The 14,760-nt window shown below is 42.8% G+C and overlaps 1 protein-coding gene across 1 annotated transcript in view; it reads right to left on the minus strand.

Annotated features, from left to right (window-relative positions):
• Positions 1-14,760, minus strand: part of LOC311246253 (vacuolar protein sorting-associated protein 53 homolog) — a gene marked incomplete at its 3' end in the record, with an annotated part of 43,133 nt that overhangs the window by 22,907 nt on the left and 5,466 nt on the right. Inside the window, exon 4 of the mRNA XM_084338476.1 lies at positions 11,663-11,729. Coding sequence (XP_084194602.1) covers positions 11,663-11,729 — 67 coding nt within the window. The remainder of the gene's footprint in view (positions 1-11,662; positions 11,730-14,760) is intronic.

Here is a 14,760-nt window from a genome sequence, read left to right on the forward strand (position 1 = left end):
AGACCTGGCTCCCAAGAGAAGACTGACTATGCACCCACTGCACACAAGAAGAGGTGGAAACCGAGCTCCACTTCTTAACAACCTGCCCCCTATACCAAGACATCAGAGACATATACTTCCCACAAATTGCAAACACCCAAAGAGACTTTGAAACAGAGCGACAGAGAGACAGAGAGAGGAGAGAGAGAGACAGAGATAGACACAGCGAGACAGAGATAGAGAAAGAGAGAGAGAGAGACACAGAGAGAGACAGAGAGAGAGATAGACACAGAGAGAGAGAGAGAGATAGACACAGAGAGAGACAGAGAGAGAGAGAGATAGACACAGAGAGAGAGATAGACAGAGAGACAGAGATAGAGACAGACAGAGAGACACAGACAGAGAGAGATACAGAGAGACAGAGAGAGATACAGAGAGAGAGAGAGAGAGAGAGAGAGAAGGGCTGTACGCTAAGCTTTTTCACTAGGGGCACAGGTGCCCCTAGGGGCACAGAATCTTTTTTATGGGCACTTTTTTAAAATAACAATTTTACCATTATAGTGCAAACAGTGATGAATGAACAGTGTATTAACAGTGTTCATTAGGGATGGGTTAGGATCGTTAGGATTTTATCGATACTACTACTCTTATCGATTCGATACCGCTTACGGTTCGGTACTTTATCAAAAAAATTCTTATTTTTTTTACTTAAATTTTTTTATTAACATTTATAGACAAACAACACTTACACAATACCTACAATGACATCAACAACACTACAGTACATCCACATGGGCCCCTTGAATTCGGCCGCGCTCAGCCTCCCAGACCTCCATGAGAGGGACCCCCCCCCCTCCCGCCATCCACTCCCAGAAACAGGGCTCCCCCACATCCCAGGGCCGTCTCACGTGGGGCCGTGCACTCAGCGACACGGGTACCTTGAATTTGATTGGGCCAGGCCCAGGCCCAGTAGAGGGGCAAGGGGTGGTACTCCCCCCGACCGAGCCAAGCCCGCTACCTCCCATGCCACCCAGCACCCCACCCCTGCTGGGTGGCATAACTCAGAAGAAAATAATATAAAAGAAGACTAAAGACAATTGGCACTTCCCAGGTAATTCTTTTTAACCCCGTTTAACCCCCGTTGGCTGGTTGGAGGGGTAAGGCTCTCCTGGAGAGGGCCCCTCCTATAACGACGTAGATATCCCCAATGGGGATTCTCCAATGTCCCTATTATTGTCCAACATTTAATTTAAATTTTTATCTTTCATATGTTAGTACATTTCCAGAGCTCCCGGTCCGGTCTCCGAATGTGTTTCCCCATGTTCCCCGTCCTCTTAGCTGTGTGTCATGTGTGTTAGTGTCTATAGCAGGGGTCAGCAACCTTTTTGACATGGAGTGCCTGTTTGAAATATAGTTGTAACTAGTGTGCCTCAACAATATTCCATGCATCGTAATTTTTTTTCTCATAATCAGGTCTTTTTAATGATAATTTTTACATTATTACATCATTATTGTTATTATTAACACTATTATTATGATGGTTGTATCAACCCTAAATCTGAGTTGGGGGGGGGGGGGGGGAATGCAATGCAGACAAACAGCTGTGCGACCATTTCACTCACATTTGCCCATTCATTTTTGGACACATCACACACCATCGGTGTGTGTACTGTACGTGTGCTGTCATAGCTCCACCTACAGGCCTAATGGAGAACACCAGGAGAACACCAGGATGTGAATGTAGGGTGAATGTGAGGTATATTGTGTAAATAAGTTTTGATTGATCGCAAGACTACACTGTAAAAAAAATTATAATAATAAGTAAGGCTGTCAAAGTTAACGCGATATTAATGCGTTAACTCCCGATTCTATTAATGCCACTAATTTTTTTAACTCAAGATTAACTAAAATATATATATTTTTTTTTCTAGACTTCACTCAGGTGTATTATTGATGCTCTCATTGATACTATGTTTGTTTCTGAAGTGTGTGTGTGTGTGTGTGTGTGTGTGTGTGTGTGTGTGTGTGTGTGTGTGTGTGTGTGTGTGTGTGTGTGTGTGTGTGTGTGTGTGTGTGTGTGTGTGTGTGTGTGTGTGTGAGATATAGAGAGAGAGGGGGGTGAGAGAGATGAGGAAGGGGCAAAAGAGAAAAAGAGCTGAGAGAGTGTGTGTGTGAGGGAGAGAGGGGGGTGTGATTAATCAGCCCTTGTGTGTGTGAATGTAACAAGTTCCTAACATTTTCTTTCCCCTATTATTTCATGCACACTTTATTCATTGTTTTAAATTATTATTTTCTTTTAAGTTATTTTGTGCATCACTCTGTTTTAAATTTGATGCAAATTTGCAATGCATGAGGGTTATCCTTTTGTGTTAAATGGCTGCATAAAGAAAGCATTTGTTGACTCGCATGTTGATAAGAGTATTAAAACTTGGAACTTGAAAAAGATCTGTTTAAGGTAAAAAAAATAAAAATGCGATTAATTTGCGATTAATCGCGAGTTAACTATGGACAATCATGCGATTAATCGAGTTAAATATTTTAATCGTTTGACAGCACTAATAATAAGTTACCAGAACTTAAAAATATTGAGTTCAGTTACTGTGCATTAAGGTTTTCAGTTTTCAATCCATAATAAGTTAACAGAAAAATAAGTACACAACCACATTATTTCAACCTAATAAAACTATGTTTATTGTCATTGTTTTAAGAACACAAGTTGGGGGTGCTCCAGTAGCACACCATGTACCGCGCTGCGTCGCGGAATACCGTGCTGCGTCACGGATCTGGTTGACTCCGAGTTTGATTCCCGGACTCGCCGTCATTTGCCGAATGTCTTCCCCTGCTCTCTCTCCCGTTTCACCCTACAACGGTCGGTCATGCTTGACCAGAAAAGCGATAAACGCTAAAAAATGAAGTTTAAAAAAAAGAAGAAAAAAAACACAAGTTGACTTGGTAATACTCACATTTTGAGTAAAAAAAATTGCTTTTTTAACATGTGCAATGTTCAATGAAATAGAAAAATAAATAATAAAATGTGTTGATTAATCCCACTGGTCACAATGGTGACCGTAATAATGTTTTTGTTATAAGGCTCTGCAAATGTTACTGAATGATGTAGCAATGTATTTCCAGCTAAATTGAAATAATAAACAAATAAAGGGTCTCAATTAAATATGTGGTAGTAAAAATAACCTGTGGGAGGATTTCAACAAGATAAATGCGACAACAGTGCAAAATATTTCACTAATATTTAAAAAAATATATATATATTATTTTTAATAAATGCTGCCCCCTGTGCCTATGAAAATGCCCCCACGTGCCTATGCAGGCACGCGTGCCTAGGGTTGCCTACCCCTGGTCTATAGTTTAGTCTAGTACGTGTTATTTATATTATATGTCCCAAGTCAAGTTTACCTTGTCTGTATTCCCAGTGGTCTGTGTGTTATCTGCAGTGTGTCTCGAACCATAACCTCCATTCACTATCAAATAATATGCTTAGTTGTGCGTCATTTGTGTTAGTGTCTACTCTACAGTTTAGTCCAGTACGTATTATTTGTATTATTTGTCCCGAATCAAGTCCCAATTTCCCCAACTAATGTGTTCACCTTGTCTGTATTCCCAGTGGTCTGTGTGTTGTCTGCAGTGTGTCTCGAATCATAACCTCCATTCACTATCTAATTATATGCATATGTGATATTGAATCTTGGTCGGTGTGTATGACCTCAGTGCTCGAGTCCTGCTTGGTGTGTGAAACCTCGTTATTCGAGTTCTGGCTGGTCCGGTTGGTCTCGGTGCTCGGATCTCGGTTGGTGTGTGTGGTCTCCGTGTTTGCATCTTGGCCGGCCCGGGGCGACCTCCGCGCCCGCATCTCGTGTGCGGATGGTCCGGCCGGCCTCCGTGCCAGAGTCCTGGTTGGTCCGGTTGTATCCAGCGTCTCCCTGTCCCTCCCCTGGGGGCCATCCGTTTCACCTCTCCCGAACCAGCCTCCATGCTCCTCCGAACACTCCGCACTGCATCGAGTCCAGTCCACGTGTTGGCCATGTTAGCTTGCAGCTCCTTCTCCAGCCAGGCCTCGCTGCGGTCCAACGTCTCGTCAGCTTGTATCACTTGCTGCGTCGTATTCACCGTGTTTTTAACCTCCATGTTAGCTTGCAGCTCCTTCTCCAGCCAGGCCTCGCTGCGGTCCAACGTCTCGTCAGCTTGTATCACTTGCTGCGTCATATTCATCGTGTTAACTTCCATGTTAGCTTGCAGCTCCTTCTCCAGCCAGGCCTCGCTGCGGTCCAACGTCTCGTCAGCTTGTATCACTTGCTGTGTCATATTCATCGTGTTAACTTCCATGTTAGCTTGCAGCTCCTTCTCCGGCTAGGCCTCGCTGCGGTCCAACGTCTCGTCAGCTTGTATCACTTGCTGTGTCATATTCATCGTGTTAACTTCCATGTTAGCTTGCAGCTCCTTCTCCAGCCAGGCCTCGCTGCGGTCCAACGTCTCGTCAGCTTGTATCACTTGCTGTGTCATATTCATCGTGTTAACTTCCATGTTAGCTTGCAGCTCCTTCTCCGGCTAGGCCTCGCTGCGGTCCAACGTCCCACTAGCTTGTATCACTTGCTGTGTCATATTCATCGTGTCAGCTTCCATGTTAGCTTGCAGCTCCTTCTCCGGCTAGGCCTCGCCGCGGTCCAACGCCACGTTAGCCCCGAGTCCATCGATGTCGCTCTGGATGTTCTGCGTGCTAGCTTGGATAACTTGGTTAGCTAACTCCATAGCCTGTGTGTCCTGGACCATCTGCATTATAGCTTGGACGTTAGCTTGGATGGTAGCCTGCATGCTAGCTTCCCACTGCGTTATGACAGCCTGAATCATCTCCTGCGCCCTCATTTGTACTTCTTCTGGGGTCGCTTTTCTCTCGCCTTTTCTCGTGTTCCTCCTTCCTCCTCTCTTATATCCTTGAATTGTCACTTTTTATTTCGCTTTGAATTGTTTTACTTCCTTTTTTTGATATTCAATGACCGGGAGCTCTTTCATGTGGCTGCTCACCAGAACGTCGCAAACCGGAAGTCCACTTTATCGATACTCTTATCGGTTCTTTTTTATTATTTTGCAAAAAAAATAAAAAAATTAAGAACATAATCGACATTGCTTTATTATTCTTTTATATAACTATATTACTGCACATGGCTATTTTTTGATCAATTAATACAAGCAGTCAGATAAATTAACTATTTTGGGACTTTCTATTTTATTTAGAAAGTTCTTAAATCAGAATGTCCCACCCAATACCCAGCTGTTAAAAAACGGTTCAATACTCCATTTTATTAGTAGAGATACTTTTAGAACAATAGCCTGATGATATATTTTCCATGAGTTGAGTGGATATATGACCGGAGCAGTGTGTGTGTGTGTGTTAAGGCTGTCCCCGAAGCCTGTTTTTGGGATTCGAACTTCGTCAGGGTTTTACGAACGAACGTTCAACTTTCTTTAATGAATATAATGTTTTTTTTAATACTATAATATTAGTGTAGCCTAATCTTTATCTGCAACTGTGAAGAAAAACCACATTGGTTCAAACAGAATGAATAGACACATAAAAAAAAAAAAAAAACATTTATTAAAAATTTTAAATTCAAATTTTGATTTAGAATTCGAATGTTAACATAACAAACGAACGTTCGAACGTTCGAACATTCGGGCTCAGCCTTAGTGTGTGTATGTGAGAGAGAGAGAGCACGCTTTGCGTAGTGGGCGTGTCAACGGTGTCAGCTGAACTCGCACCAAACAAGGCATAGGGAAATAGTCAGACATCCCAGAATTATTTCATAATACAAAGTTTCTGAATGGATATTTGGATTAAACCAAGTTGTATGCAGTGATGACACAAGTTACTTAACGTTACACGGGTCGCGCTATGCATGCTTAGCTTGCTAACGATAGCAGTGTAACTTAATGTTACACACGTCGCGCTATGCATGCTTAGCTTGCTAACGATAGCAGTGTAACTTAATGTTACACACGTCGCGCTATGCATGCTTAGCTTGCTAACGTTAAGATAGGAGATAGCAGTGTAACTTAATGTTACACACGTCGCACTATGCATGCTTTTTTTCGAACGTTTCGTTCTCTCCGCTAGGATGAGCTCTGCTCTGCTTCAGCACGTACAGCACCTCTCAAGTACCCGTATGTGCACGTGTGAGTGTCAGTCGCGCAAGTGTGTAAGTAACGGCCCCGCTCCTCGGGCAGACGGAGAGAGACAGAGGGAGGAGAGATATAGAAAACGACCAACAAGATTAGTTCGCAATGTTTAAATTCCTCGAAAAAAGGAGTGGAATACGAATGAAAGGGTTGAAATCAGTACTAGCAAGGGTGCCCCCAAATATTTTTTTCTACTAGCACAGGATATTTTTAGGGGCAATATGCTACGCCCTCGTAGCACTGTACAGAGAGAGAGAGAGAGAGAGAGAGAGAGAGAGAGAGAGAGAGAGAGAGAGAGAGAGAGAGAGAGTACAGTACAGCCTAGTGTCTCTCAGAGTGTTCAGTCAGCTAACACTAGAGCCATATGAAATCCACGTTCACGGAATCGCGGACGGAATTGCGGAATTCACCAATAAAAATGGAATCAAGTGCAAAACGTGGAATATTGAAATTCCGTTTTTGGGTGGAACGTTTGGTGCACACGCGACCGGGGAGCGTGAATATTTTAGGCAACCAACTTGTGTTTAGCGTTTCTCTGATTGGCCAATACGCCCATGTGACCACGGCAGCGCGAGAGAGCTGCAGCGCGGAAATAGGCTGTCTATTGCCATTCTCTAAGACAAACTCTAACCTTAACCAACTCCTTAACAGTGCCTAAACTTAACCCTTCTAACCTTAACCAACTCCGAAACAATGCCTAACCTTAACCTTAACCAACTCCGAAACAATGCCTAAACTTAACCAACTCCGAAACAATGCCTAAACTTAACCGGCGAAAGAATGCACGTTAAAAAATATTGCCATTCTCTAAGACAAACTCTAACCTTAACCAGCTCCTTAACAGCGCCTACTAAACTTAACCCTTCTAACCTTAACCAACTCCGAAACAATGCTTAAAGTTATGCCTAAACTTAACGGCGAAAGAATGCGAATGCACGTTAAAAAAAAAAATAAAAAAAATTGAAGGGAATCGAACTTGCCAGCAACGGGCCGTAGGATCCACAGCAATGCAGCGCTGCCAATTGAGCTAGTTCTGGATAGTAAAAAAGGGCGGATTACTGCTACATAATGCTGCCGCGACGGAGCTCCGCGGCAGAGCTCCGCTCCGCTCTGCTGCTGCCGCGTCGCCGCGGGGGCATGGCTAGACGCAAGTTGGTTGCCTTTAATATTTAGGCGACCGGGGAGGCGGGGACGCTAGAGCGGGTTACACACAACACGCAGCAGTGTCCAAGCGTCTGGCTGCTTTGATGTTAACATCGTCAAGAAGCTAATAAATTCTGCAATAAGCCCTCAATTCAGAGCAGAACAGTATCCTAATGACTTTTATGCCTCCGGCGATAAGGTGTTTAGCTAATTCTGTCAACGTTCCGTGGACTGGACCCGCAAAAACACGTGTGACACTATTGTGATTAAATAGCTATGTAACGTTAGGACATAGGACTAATAGATGGAAATGATAGCTTCTAGCTCAATCTAGTGCACCCATCCATTTGTTTAATGCAAACGATTGTCATTACACACTGTCCTTTATAAACTAAGTAAGGGATAATGTATAGCTACGAGGTCATTGTCGCAAAATAATTGACCGACACAGATTTTAAAATACCGAGGCGCCTCGCCGAGGTGTTTTAAACGTAGTGAAGGTCAATTATTTTGCGACAATGATCGAGTATAGCTATACATTATCCCGCTTATTACATTGCTAACTTACTAACAATATACCTAATTCATTTTACATCAACAAGACGAGATCAAATGCAGATGCAGTTCTGTTCTGTCGCTCCCGCTGTCATCGCCGGCAGCAGCCGGCAGATCTGTGGTCTGGGCAGGTGTGTCTGATTGGCTGCACTGATGCAGTGTGTCAGTGGGCTTGATTTGCGAACAGCTGCGCACAGCGGTCATTATTGTTCGGCAGAGGTCCGTTATCGAGTAATAACGGACCTCTGACGAGCGCTATTGACCAATCACAAGCAAGCATTTCGGCGAATGTGAAAACGCCATTTAATAAATAAACTTAAATAGCTATCATAACATTACAGTACATAGAACTATAGATGGAAATGATAGCTTCTAGCTCAATCTAGTGCACCCATCCATTTGTTTAATGCAAACGATTGTCATTACACATTGTCCTTTATAAACTTAGGCTACGTTTAGACGAGCGTTTTGTGAACAGAAACCGCAAAAGTCATCTTGCGGTTTCACTTTTAATTTTGCGTTTAGACGAGCGTTTTGGGGTGGAATTCTCTGTGCAGACGAGGCTGTAACGACGGAGAACCGCTGTCACACGATTGGCGCATATGTCACATGACGTGCTGTGAAGACCCGCCCTACTCTGCCTCTGATTCGCAGACTGTGGATGGGGAATGTGATTGGACCAAATCAGAGTCACTCACAGACAGTGGGTCCACTCACGCCGCGGGACAGATTCTTGTGTATTTAACCCTTTCACTGCCACATGACAGCCGGTTGTGTGATAGTAAAGGGTTAACCTTCTGTCGTGTGGCAGTGAAAGGGTTAAAAGTACTGCCAATGTAGCCTTCAGGTGATCTCCGTTGATATAGTCAGACATACTTGCTTTGTTTACGTCTCGGCTACTGGCGCATACCCGCTACCTGTGACGTAAGCAGTACGCGCGACCAGAGCCGTGACAACCCTTTCGTCATCGTTTTAACAGATTTATACGGTTTAACAGTTTAGATGAGAGCGCAAAGCTTTTGCGTTTCTAGGAATTCCACCCTGGAAGGTAGTCTCACTTTTTTGCGGTTTCACCCCGTAAAAACGCCGTTTCCGTATAAACGAAAGGCACATCCGTAAAAATATTTTTGCGGATTCACCTGCTAGCGTTTCCGTCTAAACGGGGCCTTAAATAGCTATGTAACGTTACAGTACATAGAACTATAGATGGAAATGATAGCTTCTAGCTAAATCTAGTGCACCCATCCATTTGTTTAATGCAAACGATTGTCATTATACACTGTCCTTTATAAACAAAATCAACTAAAGGTGTATGCATTACAATATTGCATCACAAGATAATAGATATAGCTAGGTGTTACGGACGGTGTCCTTATGTGTATATATATATGGGGGTTATGTATGTTATCTGGTGTGTGTGTGTATATAGGCATGTTTTGGTTCTGTTTTTGTCTCCCTCCTGTGTAACATATCCCATTCTCAGGTGTCTCCCAGTTGCAGCACCAGCAGCCAGCTGGTCAATCAGCAACTCACCCCAGTTCAACGGCAGCTGAAGTTGATCTGCAATCAACATCCACTCTCCCTTCATATACCCACTTTGTGTGCAGTGTTAGTTAGCTCTTTTGGCTCATTGTGGTGGTGGGTGTCTCTCTGTGTCTTTGGTGATAATTCTGTGTGTCATTAGGTATATAGAGCAGTGGCTCTTCAGAGGTAAAAGCTCTGGTTCTTGGGTACATTTGGTAGAGCTGGTGAAAGCTCTGGTTCACTTCATTGTGTTTGTGTTCTTTAGTTTGCTGTACATTTCTGTATTAACCCTTTGTATATTTGTTTCCCTTGTGTCACCCAGCCTATGGTGATTGCTTTTCTTTGTATTAATCTTTTGTTTCGCACACAGGGACATTGAGGACAGGAAGATACCCTGGGTCTACATTTTGCATCACGTAGGTGACCTGATGTTAAAGACACCAGCTTTAGAGTGAGCACCACCACCTGTACTTTTGGGTGTCCGCGCCTGTAAGGGGGGGTGGGCTTTAATTTGCTTTTGATATTTCATTTGGTGCCACTGGTAGGTCCTCCTTGCTCTCTGTGTTGCTGATTTGTGTTTTGTGAAATAAATATTATTATTTTGCAAATTGTCTCTTGAGTTTTGTGTCACTGCACCCTCACCTACCCTGTCTGTGGCCTTGTGTTGCGTCTCCCTACGGGGGTGCGTAACACTAGGCTACTGACATTGTCAGTGATATATTGTGTACACTTGAAATATTTGAAAAATATTGTGTAAAATTGAACTGTATTTCTGAGTTGCAGCACTTAAAAACATTAAATGGACTGTTATATCTTATTAAATTGTAGACATTTATTCATTCCCACTTATTAGACACTATTTCTGATGGTAAAATGAGCATAAAAAGCAAAATACAGAATTCTGAAATATTAAAACGGACAAAACAGAGTTTGGGGAAAAATAAAATGGAATTTGGAAAATAATAAGATGGATTTCATATGGCTCTAGCTAACACCCCTGTCAGACCACAGCAATACCACTGCCTATCTGAACAGATCAACACTCTATCAGGAAGTATTAAAGCCAAACAAACTACACACTATTAAAAAATGCTACAAATGGAAGGAAAGTAGTGTAGAAGCATTCCAAAATGCAAAAGGTCCAATCGTGTTTAGACCAGTTCCTGGGGAAAGTGTAAACAGGTGTACTCCACGGAGATGGAGAAATAAATAATAATAAAGAGAGAAAGAGAGACAGGAAATGATAAGAGAGAGACACAAACAGAAGGGAAAGAAAATAACCTTTATTATCTTTATTTACTAGGGTAGGTTTGCTGCACATGGATGCTTTTTTTCTGCAATGCCCTGCTTTACACTCAAACAGTTACACATATGGCCCAGTACAACCACAGTCTGACACTGTTGACCACTAGGAGCTGCCCAGTACAACCACAGTCTGACACTGTTGACCACTAGGAGCTGCCCAGTACAACCACAGTCTGACACTGTTGACCACTAGGAGCTGCCCAGTATAACCACAGTCTGACGCTGTTGACCACTAGGAGCTGCCCAGTACAACCACAGTCTGACACTGTTGACCACTAGGAGCTGCCCAGCACAACCACAGTCTGACACTGTTGACCACTAGGAGCTGCCCAGTACAACCACAGTCTGACACTGTTGACCACTAGGAGCTGCCCAGCACAACCACAGTCTGACACTGTTGACCACTAGGAGCTGCCCAGTACAACCACAGTCTGACACTGTTGACCACTAGGAGCTGCCCAGTACAACCACAGTCTGACACTGTTGACCACTAGGAGCTGCCCAGTACAACCACAGTCTGACACTGTTGACCACTAGGAGCTGCCCAGTACAACCACAGTCTGACACTGTTGACCACTAGGAGCTGCCCAATACAACCACAGTCTGACACTGTTGACCACTAGGAGCTGCCCAGTACAACCACAGTCTGACACTGTTGACCACTAGGAGCTGCCCAGTACAACCACAGTCTGACACTGTTGACCACTAGGAGCTGCCCAGCACAACCACAGTCTGACACTGTTGACCACTAGGAGCTGCCCAGTACAACCACAGTCTGACACTGTTGACCACTAGGAGCTGCCCAGTACAACCACAGTCTGACACTGTTGACCACTAGGAGCTGCCCAGCACAACCACAGTCTGACACTGTTGACCACTAGGAGCTGCCCCGTCTCCTGCTCTGTCACAGATGAACTGGGTACCAGTATCAGTAAGGTCACATGTTAACTGCTGCAGCTGTACTCACCTGTCGTCCATCTTGGCCCACGTTGGTCTGGCCTCTGACCACTGTCCTAATATTGTCATCCAAGCGTCTGCCAAACAGGACACAGAATGGCGCCAGTTACATCAGGACACACACACACCACACATGAGACAACAGGAGACACACAGGAGAGACACACACACACACCACACAGGAGACACACACCATGAGACAAACAGGAGACACAGTCTGTGGTGACATCCACACAATTCTGTCATCCATTCCATTACTTTTCCTGATATTTTAGGTTTTTGCTGTGGTATCGTTTTAGAACCGGTATCGTGATACTTTGGCTGATATCGGTATCGATGACAACACTTTGGTATTGTGACAACTAGGGATGTTCGATATTGGCTTTTTTACCGATACCGATATACCGATATTGTCCAACTCTTAATTTCCGATACCGATATCAACAGATACCGATATATGCAGGGTTTCCCCCCCCAAGAAACGGAATAATTTCAGGTAATTAACATTACATATCTCTTGTCGTGGAATTAACCCTTTCTCTGCCACGCTTATATCCATCCTTATACTGTCCTCTACCAGCTCTATTTGTCTATGGAGATGTTCCCCTTCTTTGCAGGGCTATAACTTTTTAAATTGTATTGCTAAATTGACATTATTATGGCCCATTCAACGTCAAGTATCTATCGTTTAGGATGTAGCAACGTTCTACTTTTTCATTCACATATTCATACTAAAATACGGTCTAAAAAAGTATAAATGTTTTTATCGTTTTCTGCAGCATTCTGCAGAACGTGAGTTATAGCCCTAAATACATATATTAGATCATCAAATGTAGTTTGATACCGATTGACGTCAGATAAAAAATGTCAATTGTACAAGGTCCTACACGTCATGCCTCATCATCTGCTGGTGACCGGAGGGGGGGGGGGGGGTTTATAAGTCCGTGGCCGACGTTAAATCATTTATTTAGTATGGGTGATATGTTGATCGGAGCAGTGTGTATGTTTAATAATAATCAAACACGCTGAAACTCACCGCAGCTTCCTCGTAGCGTTGGGCAATCAGCGTGGAGCAGAAAGATCTCCATTATGGGATGTTGATATATGCGATCCATTTCCAGGTTGTATAATAATTAGGGCTGTCAGTTTATCGCGTTAATTCGATTAATTAATTACACAGCAAATTATCGCGTTATGAAAAATAATTCAAAATGTATTACAAAAAAAAAAGTTAAATTTTTTTGTATCTCATTCATTCCGTAAGAACGTAGAATACACAATTTACAGACTTTTTTTTAATATGGTCCATTTGCATGTTCTTGGTATCTGATTCTAGGGACATCTATGGATCTCAGGGAATGTATTCCCAGTGTCAGAAATACTGTGTCTGTTACTAGGCTTGAGTAAATTGTAATGAACCAAATGAGAATATCAATAAAAGTCTTTGACTCTAAATAACACCATGCTCAAATTGACCAGACCTGAAAAATCTAAGCAAATTAATAGATGGAAGATGATTAAACAGAAGGTTTTGTAGATACAGTACTGAATTCTGCCATCCGGACACATGCAATTTGAAATATGATTATAGAATATAGAATATCAGGCATAAAATGGTTATGCGATTAAAATGTGATTAATTAGATTAATTAATTACAAATCCTGTAATTAATTAGATACATTTTTTTAATCGCCTGACAGCACTAATAATAATATATACGTCCAAATCATGTTGTTTATCGAGTTATTGGCAACGGATCGCTATCCAGTGTATCAAGCTGGAGTCCCGCTAGCGATAGCGAGTGGCCGGACGAAATATGGGTGAGCACCACTTCCGGCGCGTCACTTCCGGTTTTGGCGATTCGCCGATCGGCCACCAGATGGCGGTCTTGAACCGTTGGAGAGTTGAGAGGAGATCAACAGCAAGTCTCAAGTCTCCGTGGGTGAAATATGATTGCCATGACAGATTTTTGAAATATTTATCTCAAAGACGCTGTAAGACGTCATTGGCAGATTACGCATGACGAGGAATGACGTCTAAAGTCGTCCTTGGTGATTAAAGGGTTACCATAACATTATGCATACTTTTGACAATAAATAAAATCAGAATTTGTTCTTACTTGCTTGCCTGGGTAAATAAAGGTTAAATAAATGTAAAGAAAATATATATATTTTTTTTTAAACCGATACCGATAATTTCCGATATCACATTTGAATGCCAATATCGGCCTATAATATCGGTAGGCCGATAATATCGGACATCCCTAGTGACAACACTAATTGAGAAGAGGTACATTAAGTCCCCCTCAAAAATATGAAGGACCCCCCCAAAATAGGTTAAAAGAAAAAGGGGTCAAAACGTACCTGTAACTATATATTAACCAACAATTTCAGACACCCCTACCTACTGGGCCGTACCAGCTCAAGCTTGCAGACGTGCCTCTTATAAAAGTGCACCGCAATGCAGGACATTAAGTGTTTGGGGGGTTCCCACAGACATTGCAAAATTAAATTCAAGGACTTTCATAAGCACTATTTTTTCATTTTAAAAGGGCATTTAAAAGTATACAATTCACTTTTAAATGCTGTTTTTATAGAAAATAAATCGGATCAAATATTTATGGCTTAAAACCAATTTCCGATAATTGGTTAGACTTTAGATAAAAAAAATATATTTCTTGATTCAGAACAAAACTTTCAATGTTGATTTGAATTTCAAGGACTTTTTAACCATTTCACTGCCACACGACAGAAGGTTAACCCTTTACTATCACACAAACGACATCCGCGGAGCTAATGATGCTAATGATGGAGCATCGCCGTCGGTTGTGTGATAGTAAAGGGCTAACCTTCTGTATTGTCACAGTGAAAGGGTTAACCGGCTGTCGTGTAGCAGTGAAAGGGTTAAGCACCTTGTTGAAAAATGGGCTGTTTTCAAGGAATGCCAGGCCTTGACTTGTTTTTGGTCAAAACACTTCAAGGACCTTGTGCGAACCCTGTGTTTGACACTCAAGATGTCCTGGGGGAGGAGTCACCAGGGGGGAGGAGTCACACAGGGGGGAGGAGACACCAGGGGGGAGGAGACACCAGGGGGGAGGAGGCACCAGG

Source organism: Notolepis coatsorum (assembly GCF_963971535.1).
Source record: "Notolepis coatsorum genome assembly, contig: SUPER_1_unloc_1, whole genome shotgun sequence".
Classification (NCBI taxonomy): domain Eukaryota; kingdom Metazoa; phylum Chordata; class Actinopteri; order Aulopiformes; family Paralepididae; genus Notolepis; species Notolepis coatsorum.